This window comes from Sinocyclocheilus rhinocerous, unplaced genomic scaffold (assembly GCF_001515625.1).
Source record: "Sinocyclocheilus rhinocerous isolate Xijiao unplaced genomic scaffold, SAMN03320098_v1.1 scaffold115, whole genome shotgun sequence".
Classification (NCBI taxonomy): domain Eukaryota; kingdom Metazoa; phylum Chordata; class Actinopteri; order Cypriniformes; family Cyprinidae; genus Sinocyclocheilus; species Sinocyclocheilus rhinocerous.
In genome coordinates, this window is record NW_015650001.1 from 3330956 (window position 1) to 3355392 (window position 24437).

At 36.3% G+C, this 24437-nt stretch overlaps 1 protein-coding gene across 2 annotated transcripts in view; it reads right to left on the reverse strand.

Annotated features, from left to right (window-relative positions):
• The window catches only part of LOC107711277 (inactive rhomboid protein 1), a 60665-nt gene that overhangs the window by 16792 nt on the left and 19436 nt on the right, over window positions 1-24437 (reverse strand). The window contains exons 2-6 of one of the 2 annotated variants that reach the window (XM_016516247.1): window positions 7891-8035; window positions 7670-7809; window positions 5636-5743; window positions 1348-1561; window positions 1065-1271 (exon numbers count right to left, since the gene is read on the reverse strand). In XM_016516247.1, the coding sequence (XP_016371733.1) occupies window positions 1065-1271; window positions 1348-1561; window positions 5636-5743; window positions 7670-7809; window positions 7891-8007 (786 nt within the window). In that variant the 5' untranslated portion in view covers window positions 8008-8035. The remainder of the gene's footprint in view (window positions 1-1064; window positions 1272-1347; window positions 1562-5635; window positions 5744-7669; window positions 7810-7890; window positions 8036-24437) is intronic. The other variant, XM_016516248.1, reaches the window with a different exon arrangement.

The following is a 24437-nucleotide window of genomic DNA, read 5'->3' on the forward strand; positions in this document are numbered from 1 at the left end:
TTGACTTTCTCAGTTTGTGTAAATCCACAAGGGGTTGAGAGTATCATTTTTTATCCACAATAGTTTTACATTTGTCTAGTACAAATACGTTGCTTTGTTCATAATTACAGTGCATACATTTTTTTTTATTTACCCTCAAAAAATGGAAGTGAAATGTGACAACATGCCCCATAGGTGGGGTACATTGTAACATCTGAGGGGCACGTTGTAACATGACCGTATGACAGCTTAAAATGTTATCTGATATATACAAGACAAACTAAAATATTTTGCCAATAAAATAAAATGATTCACTTTTTCAAATAAAATAATGCAGTTTTTTAAGAATGAAAAATAATCTGATTTTGGGGTTTGACAACGAACACATTGCAACCATGCTTGGGACGGCCCACATACACGAAGCCAAAATGCTTTACGTTTCTTGAAATAATAACTTCTGAACATTAAACATTGAATGTCAGTCTTTATTCACCTGTTTCTCGTGGTTTCTCATCTAAAGTGTTAAATGACAGATTGGAGATTAAAATAATAGCAGACTTGCCTCATTTTAAATGAATACTAAAAACTGAGAAAAACTGAGCCAGAAATTTACTTTTACTATACTAAAATAAATGTTCAGTGATATCTTCAAAAAGATTTTTGAATTTTTTCTCTATATAGTGTTGATATGGCAACTAGTAATTACCGCAAATTTTGTTATGCTAGCATATGTGGAAATATTCAAACCACGTGTGTTACAATTAACTCCGCATTACTTTGCGCCCCGCGCTCCCCTACTCACGCAGAGTGATACACACTATATAGCAAATCTCAACTGCTTGATTGCTTGTATCATCACAAGATGTAAACTATATCATCTTCCAGCTCTGACCTGCTAAATCTGACTAAGAAGGCATGAAGATATTAAAATGTTATAGACATTAACATCATAATTTTTTGCAAAGCTTTGTGTGAAAAGCGCTACACAAATGACTTGACCTCTGGCCCAAACCAGACCAAAAACTAGTCTGTTATTTCCAGAAAAGTACAAAGTCACCTGAAACACAGGGTCCGATGCTGCTCACCTTGACCAGAGCTGCTGCCGCTCTGAAGCTCATCTTGGCCACAGACTCGCGCTTGCGTCTGCGTGGGATGCGGTTCAGGCCCGAGCGAGAGCTGTTGAAGGAGCAGAGGGACGCCGCGCCGGGGGTGATGGGAGTTTGAGGCACACTGTAGCCATCTACCTCCTCCACCATGCGAAACGCACGTCCTCGTGCCAGCGGGTCCACAATCTGAACCAAGAGGGCATCGTTAAAAAGAAAATCAGGTGCACACAAAGTATTCCAGTGATAACGTCTGCTACTGTACCTTCTGCATGCCATGCTGAGATGAGGGCACGTATAGAGGCGGAGGGGTTTCTGTGCTGGTCAGGGAGATGTTGTCCTGGCTGGGCAGCTCCATCTCACGGATCACCTGAGGTTTCAGCTTGCCGTAGCGCAGGCTGCAGTGTCGCAGGCTCTTCCTCTGCCATTTCTGCGTGGCGTCGCCGTCCTTACTGACCCCGAACCAGTCCGCCGTGCCCCTGAGAACGATCGACACAACCCTTGTTCAGCTTGAGCTCGCTCATCCACAGATCACATGCGATCCCTGACTCTCTCGTGTTTCCCTGCAGCTGTGCGCTATAGCATGTTCTTGCACAATATCTGGACACCGCAATGGTAGTTTCCACAAATGTGTGTTTGGGTACAAATGAGATCAAGGAAATTTGGGTGAGGTAACTCTAACAAACTTCTAAGGAAATAGAGATGGGGCATGCCCAGGCATGCTTTAGAGTAAAGTCCTGTCACAAAAATGAAACCAAGCGCACATACACGCTGAGGAACATTAGGCTGGTGTCCGACCCGTCTGCACAGCTGCTTGGCTGTGTCATTAAAAAAAAAGAAAAACTAGGGAAACATCTGCTTCATAATGTCAAACGGCTGACATGTTTTCAAGTTCAACTATGACTCGTGTTTCAGTCAAACTGATGAATCAATATAAACCAGTATAAAATAAAAACAGAAAGTTCAGCAGTCCAGCAAACTGCAGCCTCGCCCACAAAAATAATCACATTTTATTAAATAAAAATACTCTGGGGTGGTCCATTACAAAAATGCACCATGGTAACTGTAGTTTCTGCCAAAATATCATAGTTACTAGAGTTGTTGTTACTGTCATGAATCCATAAATAGATTTTGATATTTTCTGAAGAACAGGAGTGGTTTTGAGATACAGAATGAATCACCACTGTGCTATAGTCAGGGCCTAAAACATTTTACCACACCTGCCAATAGCCAGTAACTTTAGAAAATATACTGGCCATAAATATTTTTTATTAACCATTAAACTGTATGTGCATTAGCTCATTAAAGAACAGGCAGAATAAATTAAGGAAACACACCTAAATGCATAATAATGATATTATTATTATTATATTTTATTCATTTTTAATATCATTACTACTATTAATACCACTGTATTATTCTTTAATCAAATAATAAAAAAGAAACATATCAATAAAGAAATGATCAATATACTGGTTTGAAGTAATAATAATTGATAATAATTAATATGGGAGCCCATTCAGTGTCAGAATTTTTCTATCATTATGTTTTATTTCTTGTTTCATGACAGTGAGATTAGTTGAGATTACTTCTTTTTTTTAAATTTTTTTTTTATAAATAACCATGATATCTTAGCAGAAACTATGGTTATCAGAGTACTTTTTTTTGTAAGTGGTATGTTTGGAAATTGTGAAGTCCAGGAAGTTATATATTTACAAATTATATTTTAGATCAACAATAAACTCCTCAAGACTGGACTATGCTTATATGATGTATATGATGTAAATAATACATGTACTGTATTTCCCTCCATTTGTATTTGTGACCCTGGACCACAAAACCAGTTATAAGGCACACAGTTATATTTGTAGCAATAGCCAACATTGTATGGGTCAAAATGATTGAGTTTTCTTTCATGCCAAAAATCATTAGGATATTAAGTAAAGATCATGTTCCATGAAGATATTTTGTACATTTCCCACCGTAAATATATCAAAACTTAATTTTTAATTAGTAATATGCGTTGCTAAGAACTTAATTTGGACAACTTTAACGGCGATTTTATATTTTTACTTGTATAGTTATTTAAATCTTAGTAGTTTTATTTTTATTTCTTGCATATAGATTTTTATTTGTATTTTTATCTTGGTGTTTTGGATCTGCGGTAACAAACTTAATTTCCCTCCGAGGATTAATAAAGTATTTCTGATCTGATTTTCTCAATATTTAGATTTTTTTTGGCACCCTCAAGATTCCAGATTTTCAAATAGTTGTATCTCGGCCAAATATTGTCCTATCTTAACAAACCATACATCAAGCTTATTTATTCAGCTTTCAGATGATATATATCTCAATTTAAAAAAACTGCCCCTTATGACTGGTTTTGAGGTCCAGGGTCACATACGTGATTGTAAAATATGAATAAATACTATAATGGTATATAAATAAAATTAAAATAACACTGGTTTGTATATCTCCAGTATGAACTACATTGGGTGTCTATAAATAGGACACTGTTCACTAGAACACCTGGATCAGCATCACACCACACAGAGAGCAATCTAATCTCATCTTTCTGACTCACAGGGGATGGCAACAAACATGACTCAAATTGTGGCTTATTCTGTTTCATCTGAAAGAGTCTGGGCACAGTGTCAAACCGCACAAGAAAACTGAAGATGAATGTGCCGTGGGCTCATATAGCGGTATGAAGTATTGGAATGTTCTCTGTGATAAGCTCAATTCAGTTTTGAAGAATGGCAACAATGAGCCGTGTTGAAATCGTAACGGTCAGAGACAGTGAAAGCATGTCACGCTAAGAATCCTCATTTGTACCTAACAAAAGACTGAAGACTGAAGTCATGAACGGCATGACAACTGCTGAGAATCACAACCATGTGAAAACAAAACAACTCACAAACATTCAGTGATTTCAGACAAAATCATTCCCAATTTAACATGCACTGAGGGAGAACGATTCCAATAGTGGTGTGGTGAAGTGAATAAAGTTTTTGAAAGAAAGATTATAGACTCAAACACCACAATGGGTGACCTCTGGCAGTTTCTGGCTGGAGGTCTGTGAGGCATTAAACCAGAAAGTGACCAGTAAACAAGGCTGTACTTTATGTGCTAGCCAGTGCTGTCTCTTTTAGCTAATGCTTACTGTTGCTCTGACTCAAACATGAAGGACCATGTTTGCTTACAACTGCTTTCAAATTTTCATTCATTCTATATGTTTCCATTAATTACAAGCCGGAACCCGATGAAAACCTCAAGACATACAAAAACTGTCATAAACCAGTCTGAGTTTGTGTCAGGGTTCCCAGTGTAGCATATTGCTAAGCTAACAAACCAATACTTAAGCAGTAAAAATACACAGCATACACATTTTTTAAACTACAGTTCAGAATTTAGGGGTCATTGTGGTTTTTTCTTTCTGTTTTTAAAAGAAGAGGTGAAATATCATTACAATTTAAAATAATATTTTTGTATTTCATTACATTTTAAAATGTTATTTAATCCTGTGAAAACAAAACAAAATTTTTTCAGCATCATTACTCCAGTCTTCAGTGTCACTTCCTTCAGAAATCATTCTAATATGATGATTTGATGCTCAAGAAACATTTTTTTTTTTATTATCAGTGTTAAAAACTGCTTTCAACAGTGTTGTGCTGCTTTATATTTTTGTGGAAACTGTGATTTTTAAAAAAAAAATTTTTTAGGATTCTTTAATGAATGGATTGTTCAAAAGGACAAATATTTTGTAACATTATACATGTCTTAAATGCCTTTTAGTCAATTAAATGCATCCTTGTGGAATAAAGGTATCAATTAAAAACTAAAAAACTAAACCCAAACTTTTGAACGTAGTGTACATAAAATATATATTAAACCTTAAACTGCTTAAACTGTTTATTTTAACATTTTCTTTGGAATCAAACACATTTCCACAATTTTTTTAATGACTTTTCCAGTGATTTGTAATTACGGAATAAGAGTTTTTTTTTATTTTTAAGATTCTGCAGATTGGACTGCATTCACAAACAGCTTTTTCATAACTAGGAAAATAAATATCCACTATACAGTAGAAAGTTCCATTACTTTCCCACAACTTAAGATTGTAACAATTTCCATGATTTTTTTTTTTTAGGTCTGACAATAACAATTTTAAAATGTTACTATCAATATTATATTATTACATCACAATGCTGCTCAGCAAAAAAAATATACAAAAGCTGTCACTGGGGCTGTACCTTATTACCCCTAAATGGTGCATATTAGTACTATAAAGCTACACATTACTACCTAAAGTGTACATATTAGTAGTTAAATAGCATATAGGATTAGTTAGTGGCAGCTTGTGTGCCTTATTTTCCTGTGAGTATGTATTGTAAATGACAATGGATGGTCTTTCACATGGGAACAACTACTATTACAACTGTAATACTGAAGCTGACTGAGCGAGAGATGGTACAGTGCCACGTGAACAGGTTCCCTTGTGTGTTTGTTGTGTGTGAGAGCTCCCTCGCCAGGCCTCCTGCGCTCCGCTGTACCTGAGCAGGGTTCTGGAGAGGGACTGATGCCGTCTGAAACCGTGCCGCCCTGCACGGTGACCCTTAATGGGCACAGTGTTAATCCTCTCAAAGTGCACCTTCCTGCTGCTGTGGACGGCCCGGGAGGATGGAGGGCGGCAGGAGAGGAAGAACAGGACGAGGAAAAGAAGCAGAAGAGAAAAAGAGAAAAAGAAAAGAGTGAAGGAGAAGAACTGGAAAACAGATCAACAAGAGCCAGAGAGCAAGATGAGCAGAAGCAGAGTATTCCAGCAGAAGGGTTAGGTCATTATCAGCAAACTAGTGTAAAGAGTTAATGAGTAGCATATGAGTGAGACACATGTGCTAGTCACACATACACAGAAGGATGCACAGACATACACAAAACAAGTCGTCTACACAGAAACCATGTAAACAGGCCCACAAACACTAGTTCTTTTCAGATTCGGTTTATGGAGCCATGAAATTAGGAATTTCAAACCCTCCGGCACAGGAATCACATGCACATTCCTATTACATCTCAACTCAAAACAATCTCAGCAAACAAATCATAAAAAAGCCTGGCAACATTGGCTTGCAACCAGAAAGGTGCTACAGTGTTGACTGCAGAATCACACTCTATTCACAGATGCAAGATCGAGAACAAAGTATGCAGGATCATGGGCTACATTAATGCGCATTCATCCAATTAAAACTCCTACAACAAGATTAAAATGCTATGAAATGAATGCTGGTGTAGTCATTTAGCTTTGTTCCAAAATGCAGTGAGCTGCATTCTAAAGAATTGGTTACATTCACCGCTGTTTGACGAATTTTCACATATACGAAATCTAGTCATTTCAATAGGAATACATGTGATTGGGAATTTCACACACATATTTAGCAATGCGTGCAAGTCGGTCATGCAGATCGCTGAGTTGAGTAACAAAAAGTTGTTTGGTTTGTTTCAGCTGTGCTTCATAGTTCTCTATATTGATAATAGATAACATACCTTTTTTTTGCTTGTGAAATTTCACCAAATTTTGCTAATGTATCTTAAAGGGATAGTTCACCCAAAAATGAAAATTATGTCATTAATTACTCCCCCTCATGTCGTTCCAAACCCGTAAGACCTTCTTTCATCTTCTGAACACAAATTAAGATATTTTTGATGAAATTCGAGAGCTTTCTGACCCTGCATAGACAGCAACACAACTGACTTGTTCAAGGCCCAGAAAGGTAGTAAAGACATTGTTAAAATAGTCCATGTGACATCAGTTGTTCAACTGTAAATTTATGAAGCTACGAGAATACTTTTTGTGCACAAAGAATTGTCAAGTACATGCGTCAAAGACTGACTGCATGTAGAACTACAAAGAGAATACAAAGAGAATAAATTGTTGAATAAAGTCGTTTTCTTTGCGCACAAAAAATATTCTTGTAGCTTCATAAAATTAAGGTTGAATCAATAGTAAAATGGACTATTTTACCAATGTCCTTATGGTCAGAAAGCTCTTGGATTTCATCAAAAATATCTTAATTTGTGTTCTGAAGTTGAACGAAGGTCTTGCTGGTTTGGAACGACATGAGGGTGAGTAATTAATGACAGAATTTTCATTTTTGGGTGAACTATCCCTTTAAAGTAGCATCCTAACTCAGATAGAAACCATGGTTAATTTTCGTAAGGGTTGTCACTCTAAAAGCATAAACATAATAGCATACAAATATTAGGGAAAAAACTGTTTTTACAGACATTCTGTGAAATTTAATGAATTAAATATATATTAATAAATATTATGACATTTTTCTCACTTCGTCCAGCATTTAGTGAGGTTGTCTCATTGCATTATGTGATTGACTTCTCAAAGGACACACGCAATGCTGCCAAAACAAGCTGTCTTGTACTACCATTTGGACCAGTCTTGCTTTAAAATGTCTATTGAGACAGCTTACTAGGTTTCAGAACAGAGTTCGACCTTTGGAAAAGATGTGAATCTCAAACCTAATGGCTTTTTAAGAGCAGATGTGAGTAACAGCCACATGTAATGCCTCTCCTACCTCTTGATGGTTTGTGTGATTGAAGACTGACGTTGGAAAGCAGCTCGCCGGGGGTCAAAGAGATCACGTGGAGGAGAGGGGAGATGAGATGTTTCCACAGGCATACTGACGCTGCGATGGAAACCATGCCTCTTCACGGGCTGCAAAAGAGAGACATGGACAGGATTGGAAACCAGAGGTGCACTATGCACTTAAGATGAGGTAGATAACGGTGCTTGTACCTGAACAAAAGCTGGAACTTCGTCCACGGACAACTGAGCGGTGGGAATGTCCAGTTTTAGCCATGGCGGCTTCTTACGCTGCAGGCTGCTGGTGCTGTCGCGTCTGGGTTCAGCCATGCTGCCTGCCTCTCCCTAGACCTGCCAGCTACGGAGAGAGAGAAAACCAGATGAAGAGAGAGGTGAATTCTCAAAAGAACTGCACAGTGTCCCAGGAAATCCCAAATTCAAACAGTTACCCTTCAAAGTTGAGGCTTTGTTGTGCTGATAAGGTTAATGACTAATGTAGGGAATGGGACACTAGCGCATTGCTCACTGCATACTGCACAATATATGCTGTATACTGTCTCATGGCTCAACAATAAGGATTTTTTTCTGATAGATTTTTCTTGCCAATATTGTCATGAGCTCCACACAACAACAAAAGCTATTTTTAGTAACACATTTATACGTCACATAAAAATTTACATTTAATACTTCAGTAACACCAAGCTTGCTTAAAAATAATTTGTTTTTAATTATTATATTTAGATTTAAATTTACTGTAATTATTTATAATATACACTATTTTCTTTAAAAGAAGTATATTATGCTGCATTTATTTAATAAAAAATACAGTAAAATCTGTAATATTGTGAAATAGTATTACAATTTGAAATAAGCTGTTTTCTATTTGAATATTTTTTAAAATGTAATTTATTCCTGTGATGTAAATCTGAATTTTCAGCATCATTACTTCAGTCTTCAGTGTCACATGATCCTTCAGAAATCATTCTAATATGCTGATTTGCTGCTCAAGGAATATTTACTCTTATAATTATTTAAAAATTGTTGTGCTGCGTAATAAAGTGAGGAAAGTGTGGAAGTGTTTTTCTTTTTTGATTTTTTTCCATGAACATAAAGTTTGAGGAACAATATTTATTTGAAATTTGAAGCATTATTTATTTACTTGAAATGCATCCTTGCTGAATAAAAGTATTGATTTCAATTTAAAAAATGAAAATAAAACTTTTAAATGGTTGTTTAACTCCAATGAAAGTTATACATTTATAAACCCACTTTTGCATACAAACGTTTGCTCAGTAGAAATGCATTACACTTACTGCAGCATGCACGATATATTATGCCATTTTGAACATACCTAATGTCTAATTAAACGTACTTGCTAAGCCACAAGATGGCAGTCTAAAATCACCACAAGATGTTTGAGAGCCCCAAAAGCCAGTAAACCTTCCTGCTGCTGAGGAAACCATAAAATGTAAATAAACAACCGTTTTCTCATATGTTTGCATTCACTCAACATTCTCAGATCCACTTAACTGACTAATAAACATTTGTACTGTGGGGGTGGAAAAGTTTATTGTCAATAGATTAAGCCTAAGCCACTGGCTTTACACTAGCCTCTCATTAAAAGTGCTGCTTTGTGGCGAAGCAGGAATTTTGTGAGAGGCCATCATCAGTGTGTCTTCCCGCTGCATATTCCCACACAGCCTGAGCAGAGTGTTTTCCAGATCACTGCAGCATGCAACCAGCAGCTGAAGAGTACTAAACCAACACTCTTTCTGCTTTCTTCCATTCACTGAATACTGCTTGTCAAGATGTCAGTTCAGTGCAGCCTGCATTTCTACAGAATAGTGATCTACTATCCAACCTGAGACTGTTTGTGCGTTTTGGGCCGAGGTCAGGTCAGGTCTTCATGCTATCAGTCTTTTATATCAACTTCAGTTACTTTGGATAAAAGCATCTGCCTAATGTGTAAATGTAAAGTGAAACTGAGCTGAACTCAAAGATCTAAGACTTTTTCTATGTACACAAAAGGCCTATTTCTCTCAAATATTGTTCACAAATCTGTCTAAATCTGTGTTAGTGAGCACTTCTCCTTTGCCGAGATAATCCAAAAAGTCTTAGATCTTTGAGTTCAGCTCATGAAAAATGGGGGCAAAAACAAAAGTGTTGCGTTTATAATTTTGTTCAGTGTAATTTAATATGACTTAAGATATTATTTATTGTTTAAAAATTTATTTAAAAGAGTAAAATAGTTTAATATTTATAAATATTGCAGAGAATGACTCCTAATGACTCCTGATTGTTAAAAAATACAATTAAACAAATATTAAGCAACAATTAAATTAAAACTTTTCTACAGAATTCTGTATATATATATATAAAAAAGTTGTACAAATATGTATATATATATATATATATACATATTTGTACAACTTTTTTTATGACTATCTTCAAAATTGTCATATACAGTAAACATCCAACGTCATAAATGAGTCAGATGTTAAATCAAAAACTGCTCTGATGGACTTAACAAGTAATTCATGAGTAAGACTGACTCATACAATAACTTGTCAGTTTGTGGGTCTTTTTGACTGAGTAATAGCTCATAAGAGTCAATTATACATGACTACAATGGTCCATCTGTGTTTTTGCTTTTGCATGCATCCAGTGAAGACAAAACAATAGAAAGACAAGTTTATTGTCTTCGCATTATTTCACATATCTCATCACATTCAATTCCGACTTCAAACTCATAAATCAGATGAAAATTTTATTTATTTTGCTTTGGTGCAGTTGATTCAGCAGAGGCACAGTTACAAACACTGGATATTCTTCTGCAACTCATTTTTTATTTAAAAAGCCCTTGCCCTGTCTAGGGAGTGACATGGAGGCAAAGGTAGTCATTCTGGGATATATATTCACCCCTCGGGAAGGCCTCCAGATCTGTTCTTGGTTACTCTTAACATAACAGATTTAACACAGCACACCACTCTTTTAAGCTCCCATGATGGAGTGATGATGGAAGCTACTGTGAAAAATATAAATCACAGAAACACACAGTCAAACAGAAGTTCATAAATCTTAAATCTAGCAAAACCTGAGTGAAAGTTTAAACTTTAAACTCATCAAAATAGTTCCTTATCAGCAGCACCAGACAAGAAAGAACCCAGCGTATGCAGCTCATGGTGGAAAGTTAAACACTCTCCTTGTCCATGAGAAAGTTTCTGCCCGCTGAAGAGGAATGTGGACTGATATCATCACTGGCTTTTCAGTATGTGTGCCGTGTGATGACTGTGAGATTACAGGGCAGACAGGGGCAAAGCCCCAGCTTTGAGGACACCCCTGTCGGGCCATGCCAATGGTTTTCCACCACAGGCAAGGGCTGGGCTCTATAGGTCGAAATTTAATCAGTCTCAAAATTTTGTGACAACAAAAAATGAATGGAACAGTTTGCATAAATCGTTTTGAGTTATGACAACTTCTAATGAAATTATGTTCAACCAACAACCAATTAAGTTCCTGTAACACTAACAAATCCTCATTTTGTACTTCTAATTTGTGTTACGCCTACATCCTGTCATCCGCTGGAACGCCACTCTCTCCTGAACGTGCATACAACAGTTAGGAGAAGCTGGAAATTACAATTTATAAAGTTTTAAATATGGATATTTTCTTACACAAACATATCGATTCGCTTCAGAAGGTCTTTATTCACCCCCCTGGAGCTGTGTGGAGCACTTTTTATAATGGATGGATGCACTTTTTTGGGCTTCAAAATCTCGACCCCCATTCACTGCCATTATAAAGCTTGGAAGAGCCAGGACATTTTTTAATATAACTCTGATTATATTCGTCTGAAAGAAGAAAGTCTTATACACGTAGGATGGCTTGAGAGTGAGCAAATCATGGGCTAATTTTCATTTTTGGGTGAACTATCCCTATAACGCAGAAACAGTTTAAATTAGACAATAATTACATCAATTAAAGTTGATGTAAAGGTTTTTAATTTGAACCCATGCATTTATTTAAGTTGTGGTAACAGGTCACCTGAATTTTTTTAGAGTGGCATGTAATTTCGAAAGTAGGTCCAAATAGCCAGTGCAAAGTAGATTTAAGTGAATGAAAAAATAGTGATAAAGTAGTATTGATGTTAATAAACGTTATTTTATTTTATTGTTTTATATAATATATAGCAATAAACACCAACACACTAAAGAATTGTATAAATGCCACACAGAGACTTTTGTAATTCACAATTTTAATGATGATGCAAACGAATATCTGTTTTGAACTTACTCAAACACTGTAAAAAGTGATTTTTCAAAGATTATTGGAGTATATATTAGAAGAAAATACTATTTCAGTCTACGTCAAAATTTCATGTTTAAATCAATGTGTTACTTGCCATTCCTTTGTAATTATTTACTACCAATTAAAAAAAAAAAACTTTTCCAATGGTTAAACTGGCATGGTTAGCTGCATGCATGCACAGGTGGTTGGGCAACACTTCGATCAGGCAGGATATTGATCATCATGGGAAGAGTCATCAGCACACATTTGGTCTGAGACATGGATCAGGCCTCACTTTAAAGGGAGGTGTACAATCCCAAAACGTTTTTTTTTTTTTTTTTTAAACCCCATTTTTTTGTTCAGTGTAGCTGCAAGAAAACTTGCCAAGCATATAGTCTATAAATTCGCAAAACATTTTTTCCATATTTTCTTCTGTATTGTAATAAACATATACCTGAGTGCAACGACTTATGCAGGGTTTTGGTAGTGTCCATCGGTTGTTGATTGGATTTTCAGATGTGAACGACATCTGAATGACAGTTGTGAACGAATCATTCATAAAAAGTTCAATAAAATGCATTTAGAGAATAGATGGTACATTTTCATTTCATGCCAAGTTGCCAACTTCAAAATAAAAACTGAACTGTCATACTAAAAACTGCATTAAAATCATTGCAATATTCAAATTTTTTTAAAGTAAAGAAGTCAAAAACTTATCGCAAATATTCCAAAAATGATTTGCTATATATTGACCAGCCCCACCACAGAAAGGAACCACCTGTCAGGTTCAATATCCGAACAGACCCATTCCACAAATCGAATCCTGACATTCAAGCATGTCAGAACCCAAACTGGCTAATTCTGAAAGGCAGCGATTATGTTTGACGCAGGAGTCAGAAAAGAGAAGACGCAGTTGTGCTGTGTGATAGACCGCTGGAGAGGCCTGAGGGGACACACATGAAAGCTTCCCATCAGCCCTTGAGCCGGAACAGACCACCGTGACTGCTTAATGTCTGTATCAGTATCCACCATCATCTCATTAATCTGGCCACTAAATCACATGACAGGCTGATTACCGACTGCATGAGAGCCATCAGCCCTGGGTCTGCACACTGCATTGTGAGATTGTGGTAATTATCTTCTACACCCCTGTCATTTGACTCCAACCCCTGCAGCAGTGCTTCCTGAGATGCTAATGCCACAGCCTGGGTTTATGTTGCAGAGGCCTAAGGTTAGTTTGAAAGTACACTGATGTTACATCCTCAGCATTTAATTCCCTTCAGCTTTACTGTCACATCTTAAACATTATAGCACCTGTCAATCACTGAAGCATGTTTTGGGGTGAGACTTCATGCTGGTTTCTCTCTAGGGCTAGGCTGTGCATGTACGGACACTGCACAAGGCTGCACATGTCGGATATCCCCAGGAGAACCATGGGAAGAACAGCACAAGGCCAGCTGTGTGTTTTGCAGCACTTTATAAACTGCCAGCATGTGTGTAAGATGCTGGGCAGCTGTAGTTCAATGCATAATTTAGATGTGATGAGATATTTACAGTTATATTATATACAGTCATATTCTATTAACATTTTTAACTAAAGCGACTCACAGTACACAGAACTCTGGAGTAAGTTCACACTCACAAAAAAAAAAAACAATCACAATTTGTGTAATCTGTTCACCTTCATGTCACTTCAAACATATGTTTGCATTTTTGTGTAATGCAAAAGGAGTTATCGGTAACACTTTATCCTTTTTAATTCACACAACTTGCAAAAAAATACAGTACCATTCAAAAGTTACGGGTCTATTTTTTTTTTTTTAAGAAATTCATATTTTTATTCAGCAAGTATGGATTAAATTGATCAAAAGTGACAGTAAAGGCATTTGTAATGTTACAAAAAAATAATATTTACAATATAAATATACATATTGTATTTTTGATCTTTTTATCAAAGAATCCGGAACAGTATGTATCACAATTTCCACTAGCAAAAATAGTACGCAGAATAACTGTTTTCAACATCAGTGTTGGGCAAGTTACTTCCAAAATGTAATACATTATATATTACTAGTTACTGTCTTTTGAAAGTAATTAGTTACATTACAATATTACTGTCTCTGAATTGTAATGCATTACACTACTTTTGAGTTACTTTTGAGTTACTTTCATCCAAAATATCCACATAAGTATTGTAAAATGCCAAAATGTAGTTTAATGCTGCTCATTCTACATCCAGTGGAGGGTAACGTGGTAGGTCTATATAATATTATTACTTTTGTAATGCGTTACTCCCAACACTGTTCAACATTCATAGTAATAATAATAATTAATGTTTCTTGAGCAGCAAATCATCATATTAGAATGATTTGTGACCATGGACCACAAAACCAGTCATAAGGGTCAATTTTTTAAAACTGAGATTTATACATCATCTGAAATCTGAATAAATAAGCTTTCCATTGGTGTATGGTTTGTTAGGACAATCTTTGGCCGAGATACAACTATTTGAAAATCTGGAATCTGAAGGATCATGTGACACTGAAGGCTGGAGTAAATGTAGCTTTGCATCACAGGAATAAAGGAATATATTTTAAATTATATGTTGAAATAGAAAACAATGTTGTAGTGATATTTCACAATATTACTGTTTTTACTATATTTTGGATCAAGTAAATGCAGCCTTGGTGAGCAGAAGAGGCTTCTTTCAAAAACATTAAGAAATCGTACTAACCCTTTTTAAGGTAGTGCATGTATAAATGTTAGTTATTGCATTACTTAATGTTAACAAACATACAGAACCTGAATGTGAAGTGATTTAGCAAAATGTTCATGCTGCTCTTTTCCATTCAATAAAAATGTATAGGGACCAGTGGAATCATAAAAGAGGTCCACATCATGACACTAAAGTTTTTTGCATTTTGAAGCCATGCGATAGCCTTGTATGATAAACAGATCCAAATTTAATCTTGAGTGAAATGTAATTTTTGAACCATCTCTTTAGGTGCCCTGTTCAAAGTCACAGTGCTGATAGACAGTTCATGTGAGGTTTGAAAATACAGCCTTTCAGTCAACAGCCCAGATCTCGACACATCCACATCACACAAAGTTATTAATTAGGAAATTTTATGAAGGATTTTTTAATATCCTCTACCGTCAGAGGAGACAGTTTGGCAGGTCATGGGAAGGATATCCTTGAGGAGGGATACCACAGATTGAAGTCTACACATGGCTGCCATCCAAAGGATATGAGACTTCTTTAAAGGTTTTCATTCAGATTTATGCTTCCACACAGAAAAGGAAGTAGCCCCTCTCAAGAGCTTCAAAAAGATCACTTGTATCAAAGTTATGATGCAAGTGAATAGTACCATGTTGAGATGTCAAACATACTTTTAAGGAACGCTTATCTGACGAAAACTTCCATTTTAAGACAGCTTGTGCTAATGGGACAAAATTAGCGTTGTAGCATTCGCTCTTCCTGGCTACACCACATGTGGCGTCACTAAATGTTTTTCTTTAAAATCCAAGCTCTTTATGTAGCCATGTAGTGATTTGTTTTGACTGTACGATTAGATCAAGAGAAAGAAAATCTCGGCTTTCATCCTGACGTTACATTGTTCTCGATTAGCTTCCTGCCCTTGTGTTACCCCAGGCAAGAGCCTGCCACGAGCTAAAACTTCCTGTTTTAAGACATAATCCATCAGATACATTGAAACTACGGCTGGTATTTACAGAAAACTAAAGTGTTGCTTACAGTTTTTTTTCAACTGCTTACACACAAAATCTTTACTTGTCACACAATTTCTAAAACCTGACACTCAAACAGCAGAACCACACACCAAATCTGCAAAACCAAAACACTAATTCTCGGCCTTTGACTCAGTTTTCAATTTCATAAGACACTTTTTGCAAAACACAACACACAATTCTCTGTGTAACACACAAAAACCTAACAGGAATTAATATTATGGCAAAGGTGTTTGCAAATGTTTGCTTTTGAGATGTGTTTGTGATATTTTGAATGCATTGCTTCATTTTTTTTGTGTGTGCAATTCTTGTATTTGTGTGTAAAGTTTTGAAAAAAAAGAGGCAAAGTTTTGAAAACGTGTGTAAGCAGTTGAAAAAAACTGTAAACTAGTGCAGGTGCAGTGTTTAAAACAGGGAATTCAAGATATAGGATAACATGCAAACACAGACTGGCTGTTGAGTTTTCTCTCGCTAAGACACAACAGTCTTTTGTATACGGGCTTTATTCTCCTTTTATGATTTCTATGATCCGTTCGCACCACAACCGAGTACAATAACTGGTTGAATGAGTGCTAGTCATGCATGACAGGTTGTGTATTAATGGATAGAGCCACTGTTTAGATGCTGTGTGTGTGTGTGTTGGGGTGGTGAGCTGCTGTACTGCACATTGTGCATTTTTCAGCAAGCCTTCTGTTTCCACATCTCAAGCCACTCAGGACAGACCCTCACCACCAGCAGACCAAATGGAAACTTCCTGTCTGAGATTTTCCACCATTTGAGCCTAATATAGAACACCCTGGCAAGCAAGATACGATTGTTTTTGGAGAAATCTATCTGATTGGACGACCTGCCACTGCCATTTGTTAGTCAGAAAAGTTAAACTTGTATAATTAGATGTTAAAATCTTTCCCCTATCCCAGTTTAATATGCAGAGTCTATGATAGGGTTGGGTATCATTTGTTTTTTTTTCCGATACCGGTGCCAAATCGATACTTTTAAAACGGTACTGGTGCCTAAACTGTGCCTGAACCGATACTTAAAAAAAGTTTTTTTTCCCCCAAAATAGGATGGATTGGCCATTATTGAGCGCTATAAACACATTTAATGTCTGTTTCATTCATACTGGACACCAGAGGGCGCCCTCGCGCAGAAACTCCACATGAGTATCACAGAAGGAATAGAACTCAGGAAATCCCTAATATGGACAAAGGCATTGCTATCGCTACAGAAGATAAACGTTTTGAATGATAAAACAAAGACAATAAACACTCGACTGCGACAATGTATTGTTTATCTGTGTTATTCAAGCCATCTTTGGTATTTTCAACATAATTAAGTATATTTATAATCCATTGCTAATCGACATAGCCTTTTTACCATATGCTTTTTACAGTATAGAACATATTTTCTGCCTCATTCTGTGACAAGAAGCCACATCAGATCACAAAAGGAAGCAAGCAGTTGTGGAGTAAAAACGTTATAGTGTAGGGTGACCATATGTGCCATTTCCCCAGGACGCGGATGTGTTGGATTTGTATTATTAGAGTTTTCCGACTTGCATTCGTGAATTTTCTCAGTCGGGAAATTATTTTTCACGTGCGGTGCCGGTGATCCTTATGTCCGTTTCGGAGAACCAGAGAACAAATATTTCAATCGCCGTTTTTGTCTTACGTGAACGTAAACAGATGAGAAAGAAAACACACATGTACAGTATTTTTAGATCTGCGTGCGTTCGGTGTTAAAGAGACAGCAGCCTAATAAACGCGTTGCCTGTTATTAATATTAATCAAAGAACAAGAGAAAATCATTCACTGATCTTGACTGAATATATTTAATAACTTTAATTGATTAATCTATATTTTATTTATGAAAAGAAAACTATGCAGTGTTTTTAAACTTTTAATTACAGTTTCTGTACCTGAAATTTTGTTCAGTTGTATTTATTTATGATATTGCTAATTGATTTGTTTGTTCCTATTTTATTACTGACTATTTACTTGTCTTTAACACTGTAATATTTGAAATTTATATTAATCTAGTTGTTTAAAAAAAAAAAAAAAAAATTTAAAGCATAGGCAAAATTCCTCTTGCAGTGTTCTGTAGGCTGCTGATTTTTGCTCGTGTTATTCAGCTGCAACAGAATGCTTTGTAAAAAGACAGAATAAATGTTTGACATCTAAATGTTTGACTTAATTTTTTTATATTGGATTTTTTTATCTTATTGGAATCGATAAGAATCGGAATCGATAAGCAGAATCGGAACCGGAATCGATAAAATTCAAACGATACCCAACCCTAGAAATGAGGCACCGAAATCTGCATTCTGATTCGGTTCTAGAACATACCGGTTACACAGGTACCGGTGTGGTTTCGGTACCCAACCCTAGTCTATGATAAGTATAACCCTATTATCAAAACAGGGTTTTCAGTTTTGTTTAACCAATGGCAGCTGCGTTGTTCCTTGTTAAAAACAGTGACTGTATCCAAAATCACATACTATATAGTATGCAAAAAATAGTATGTGAAAAGAAAAGTATGTCTAAATTCACAGTATTCATAAAACACCAAGCAAAACAATTACCTTCTATTTCTGGCAAGATTTTGAAGTGTGTATCAAACAGTGATACACACTTCATCATGGGATGCTTTACTATCCCATGAGGTCATGGAAGAGGATTTGGGGGTGAGTAAATTATCAGGAAATTTTTATTCTGAAAGTGAACTAATCCTTTAATGGACACAAATAGTAGTGCAGAAATTACAGACTTCACCTTTTAAAATGATAGTTCATAAAATAAATAAAATTAAATAATAGGTCTGCTTCTCACAAAAAGCTGTATATATATATTTTTAAATTGACAGTAACATTCCGCATTAATTTTCATTGTATAGAAGAGAGCAGCTTGGACATTCAGCAAAATGTCTTATTTTGTGTTTACCAGAAATTTGGAACATAAGAAAGGAAAACTTGAAATCGCATCATATGACCCCTTTAATAAAAGGTTTCAACAATGACCACATCATGACATTTTTGATTAACAAAGGCATTTTATATTAATATTCTGATTATGTATGCATTCTGTTAAAGTGATATTGCCATAAACTGATTTTTTTTCTAGAAATCCTAATGATTTAGAAATGCTTATATTAATCAGATTTCTGTGTAATGTTAAGGCTTATTGAGAATATACTGTCAGTGAAATTATGAGATATTACAAGGCAGTTGTGAAATGTCACACTATTAAAAAAAAAATTCTAAGAGGAGATAGATTTGTGACTTAAATTACCGTACACTGAATAACATTTATTTTGAAATTAAATGGCAAGAGTAAACATCTCTAATATTTTTCTAAGCACTTTTAGAAGAAACATTATATTTCACGGTGAAGCGTGTAATTTCTGCACCACTAGAATTACCAAAAAATAAATTAATAAAATAAATTAATAAAAATACATCAAAAGGGTATAGAATGCGCTGTTTTGCAGTTTGGTTGGCCAAACAGAAAATGTTCAGCCAATGCTGTGTGTCAGGCTGGATGGATGAGGTCTCTGTGGATGGAATATGAGAAAGCATATTTACAAAATCTGCAAAAATACAAACATTTTTAGTAGTTATTTATCAAATAAAACAGCTGAGAACTCCATTATCTCCAGCGCTACACAAGAGCAACCTCAGAGCAATATGATATTTCTCTAGGTGTGTGTTCTGTTTAGGGATGGAACGATTACCGGTTTCACGATAAATCACGATAAAATGCCCCGACGGTTAGTATTATCGTTTAAAATTGAATTATCATCAAAACCGTATTTGATTATTGCGATTTTGAAAACTCGCGGTAAATCCTGTCCAGCCAGCATCAGTCTGACGCAGAAGCAGCATGCATTCAGTGTGTGTATCAGTTCTTTTTGAACATGTTCATCTAATTTTAACAAAACCGTGATAATATTGATAATCGTGATAACGTTGGTCACTATAACCGTGATATGAAATTTTCATACCGTTACATCCCTAGTTCTGTTGTAACTATAGCTCATCTTCAGTCTATCTATCAGTGCATAAAGTGCAGATTCAGTCTTTTTTTTAATCTTTTTATAGCTCACCAATTATGAAGCTGACAACAGCAGGGGAGCTGCTCAAGCTTGGTGGATGATTCTGGACAACTTTTGAAACAGATTAGGAGTCTAAAAATAAAGCCCATCATCTAGGAGGAGAGAGAGCCAGGTGACTGTGCTGCTTACTGCACACTGCTGCCAGAATGACATAACCAACGGTAGAGCGGCACACTGAGCTTACGCTTGCTTCTGCTTGTACTTCGTCTTCTTATGAAGGACAAGCCGGTATGACAATTAACCATACTTCAGCAGAAATAAGAAAGAAGTTCTAAAAAAGGCTTCAATATGAAATCAGAATTATTTTCTTTCCTAATAAGTAATCCTGGTCTGTGCACAATTCGCTGTCATTCCAAAGGTAAAAACTTTCAAAATCTTCCAAAACTCTATGCCATAATGCTGGGGTGTCATAGGTAAATCTACGCAGAAACCTTATGCTTCGTCCCAATTCACATACTATCCGTCCTAAATATTTAAAAATAGAATTAGGAGTCGTTCAAACACAGAACGTGTCCTTGTGTCATGAGGTAGACATGAGGTAATCGGACAGCGATGCATTCAATCTTCCACTAACGCTGTCTCTCATCGTGTCTCTGGTTAGCCTCTGCTCTGCCTGTGGACATTCATGTGTTTTGTAGGAAGCGTGGCTTTGGAGAGTGATTTGCAGGGAGGGTGGGATCTTATGCTTTCAAATTAGGTTGCTATTGCTATCCCGAAATCGCCTTCCTTACCTTCAACATGACATGGCATCTTAAAAATTCAGTGCTCATGTGCGAAATGCTGCAAAAGACACAAGACGCGAGCACAATGGTCATACACGTCTGTCTAGTGCATGTTTACATAGAAAAACAATGGAAAAGTAGCGCACTGGAATGGAAAAATGTGTTCTGTTTGAACGGCCCCTTAGTATGTCCCAAATCATAGTATGTTAAAGGGGTCATCAGAAGTTGATATGATTCTTTAGGGTCTTAATGAAAAGTCTATAACATACTTTGGTTAAAATTTCTCAATGGTAGTGTAAAACAACACCCTTTTTACTAGGGCTGGGTAAAAAAATATCGATATCTCGATTTTAATCGATTCTCATTTTTACGGAACAATATAGATTCTTAAATCCCAAGAATCGATTAGTCTAGCCTGTCTTCAGTTAATGGACAGAACGTTGAAGGGCACCTCCCATCCAATAAATTGCAACAAGCATTGTGCTTTGGCAGTGGTGGACAGTAACGGAGTAGTTTTACTTCGTTACTGTACTTAAGTACATTTTTCAAGTATCTGTACTTTACTGGAGTAATTTTATTTTGCGTAACTTTTACTTTTACTTCACTACATTCCAAAGCATAAGATCGTACTTGATTTGCGCGAACATAAACGTATTTAGGCAGATCTGGGGCACATTCCCTTCACAAACAAATGTAATCCACTGCGTCTTCAGCGGCTCAGATGTCGGGAGTAAATGACGACTGCTATGTTCAATTATTACATCCAACAACAGAATCATTCTTGTCTACATCTGCTCCGGTGTTCTGTCGATTTGTACTACCCTGTCAGATTTTGCTACCTCCCATTAAAACAGTGGGTAGTACAATTCGACAACGAATACCCTTTGCAGCTGACTCTCTGATCATGTATCAGGGCAGTGGTGGCCAGGACCGGCTCTGTCTCAGTAGTGGGCGGCGCTTCTGCCGCTGTCCATGTTTGCTCAGCATGCCTCAACAGCACACCAGGGTCTTTGCAGGGGAAGGTAAACACTTCAAAGTGACCCATTGCAATCTATGAAGTGAGCATGCAACATGTGTGTTGTGTTTAAAGTGACAGTTCACCTGAAATAGAAAATTCCTGATGTTCCACATCTGTATGACTTTAATTCTTCCATGGAACACAAAAGATATCTACTCTTTTCCCAAAAATCATGCTTTTTAATGCAGCTAGTCCCTATGGAGATGAGGCTTTTAAGCTTCAAAAAAGATGCAAAAGTACTATAAAAATTATATAAAAGCTGTCCATATGAATGCACTATTATATGTAGGCATGCAATAGCTTGTGAGGAACAGACTTATGTCATAGTTATTAACAGAGTTATTCAATGAAAAATTTCCTCTTCAGTATGCTGTTAGCTGCTGTGACTGAATCATTGAATGAATCAAATCAGCCGCATCGATTTAAGGAATCATTTATATCCGTTGAAATGGACCAGCTGATTCCCTGAGACTCAGAACAATTAAATTAAAGGAATAGTTCACTCAAAAATGAAAATCTGTTGAAATTGTACGCACCCTCAGGCCATCCAAGTAGATGTAGATGCTTTTGTTTCTTCATCAGAATAGATTTGGAGAAATTCAGCATTACATCATTTGCTCATCAATGGATCCTCTGCAGTGAATGGGTGCCGTCAGAATGAGAGTCCAAACAGCTGATAGAAACATCACAATAATCCACAAGTAATCCAGTCCATCTATTAATGTCTTGAAGTGCAAAGATGCATGTTTGTAAAAAACAAATCCATTAAGGCGGTTCAAGTTTAAATAGTTACTTCTGGCCAACATATGTGTCTATAATTCATAATAACGCATCGCCTGTATTTTTCTCCTGATTGAGATGAGACAACTTTTTCACTGGAGAAAACAATATAATAGATAAAGAACTTGTATTTTAGCTGGAAGCAATGGTTTGAAGTTAAAATGTCTTAATGATGGATTTGTTTCTTACAGACAGGCATTACTATATTAGTCGCTTTCCTATAGCTGTCTGGATGTTTGGATTCTCATTCGGTCGGCACCCATTCACTTCCACAGAAAAGAAAGTCATACAGGCTTAAAGCAACATGACTGAGAGTAAATAATGATAGAATCTTCATTTTTGGATGAACTATCTCTTTAACCTTCTTCAAAGTGATAGCAGAGTGCATACTTTTAAAATATGAGAAGGGAACATGAACTAAAACACTGAATACCAGGTGGTCGATCCAACGCATAATCATCTGCATTCAAAAACCCACATTCTCCCTCTATATCTCACGGTCTCTGACTGCATGAAGCCGTGTGGAGGACTGATTTAATTATCACAAGCAAATTACTCAGTATCATCAGCTGTTTCTCACTATATGATCCAGAGGCCGAGGAATCCAGCTCTGAGTCACTGCTGAAACAACCTCCCCTGGTTTTGTAAGACGTGAGGCCTCACGCACCATATTGTTCACTGACCTTTAGCTGCTCACAGTATTGTGCAGACTTACAGTTCTCAACACTCCCTTCCAGAAATAGCCTCATATATATTTAACAATCACTCGGGGGCCTTAAACTGCAGTAACAGGCATGACTCCCTACATAAGCGCCACTCAACACTTCATGCTGTTGTTTAGCTACACCTCAAAACCACATATAAATGTCACAACACTTTAGTATTTCACATAAATGACTCCAGTGAACCATTGGAATTTGCATACATTTACCAATTAACTTTCTAATTTAAACATGACAGGTATAGGAAAGAACGACCCTCATGTTTTTCCAACCCGAACTTGAAATGTCTCAGTGTTTTTTTTTTTTGTCCATACATTGCAAGTCATTGGGCTCCAATGTTTTTGGCTCCCAATGTTCTTCAAAATATCTTTTTTTATGTTCCACGGAAGAAAGAAAGTCTTGCAGGTTTGGATTGACACAAGGGAGAGTAAACAATGACAGAATTTTCATTTTATTGGTGGACGATCCCTTTAAGTTAAAGCTTTTGGTTTATATGCAGTTGGTCTGAAAGTACTGCTGGGCCGAATAATCAAAATTGATCAACTATTTAGAAATGCAACATCTTTGAATAATTCACCACCCTTTTTTCTTTTTAGAGCATCTATAAACAAGTCTCTCTGGCGCCTAAACTACATGAGCAGAGAGCGGTCAGAGAGTCTGAGAAACTGTTTTCTCTTGAAACCTGCAGGACAACTCTTCACTCCGATGGAAAGACAAGATCTTGTCTGGATCACTGCAAGTGCAAGAGCTGTCAACCAAAGAAAAGTGCAGATGAACATTTATATTCATTCATCTTGCAGACATTTTTATCCAGTGCGACTGAAGAAAATCACAAACTGTTTATTTATTAACATACACAAACAAAAGCAGAAGTTAAATGAAGAAATACAGAGGAAGAGAACAATATATATCCTTTTTTAAAAATAGGAGTTATTACAAGAAGTGCCTCTGCTTGTGGTCATGAGTGTTCGCAGAAGAGGTGTGTCTTCAGCTATTCCTTTAAAGTTGTGATTGTCACAGCAGCTCATATGCCAGAAAACCACAAGTGGAATTTTTCATAATGCTTTTTCTGATTTGATGCGCTACATTACAAATGTTATTATCAGCATCACAATTTGAGATACAAGTTGCTCAGAAAAATGAACATGAATGTCAGAATGTCTTATTTAGAATGTCAGTATTTGGTTTGTCTCTTTTCTGCTTTAATGGCAGAAGCTTTTGAGCTGCTGGAACTTCATAAGCTTGTGTAAACCTGATGATCATGTTTTGAAAATGATCCAAAGAGCATTTTGATTTATTATTTATAATGAATCATAATTAAAAATAATTACTTAACTATATGATTAATGACTCTTTTGAACTTCAGTATTGAAT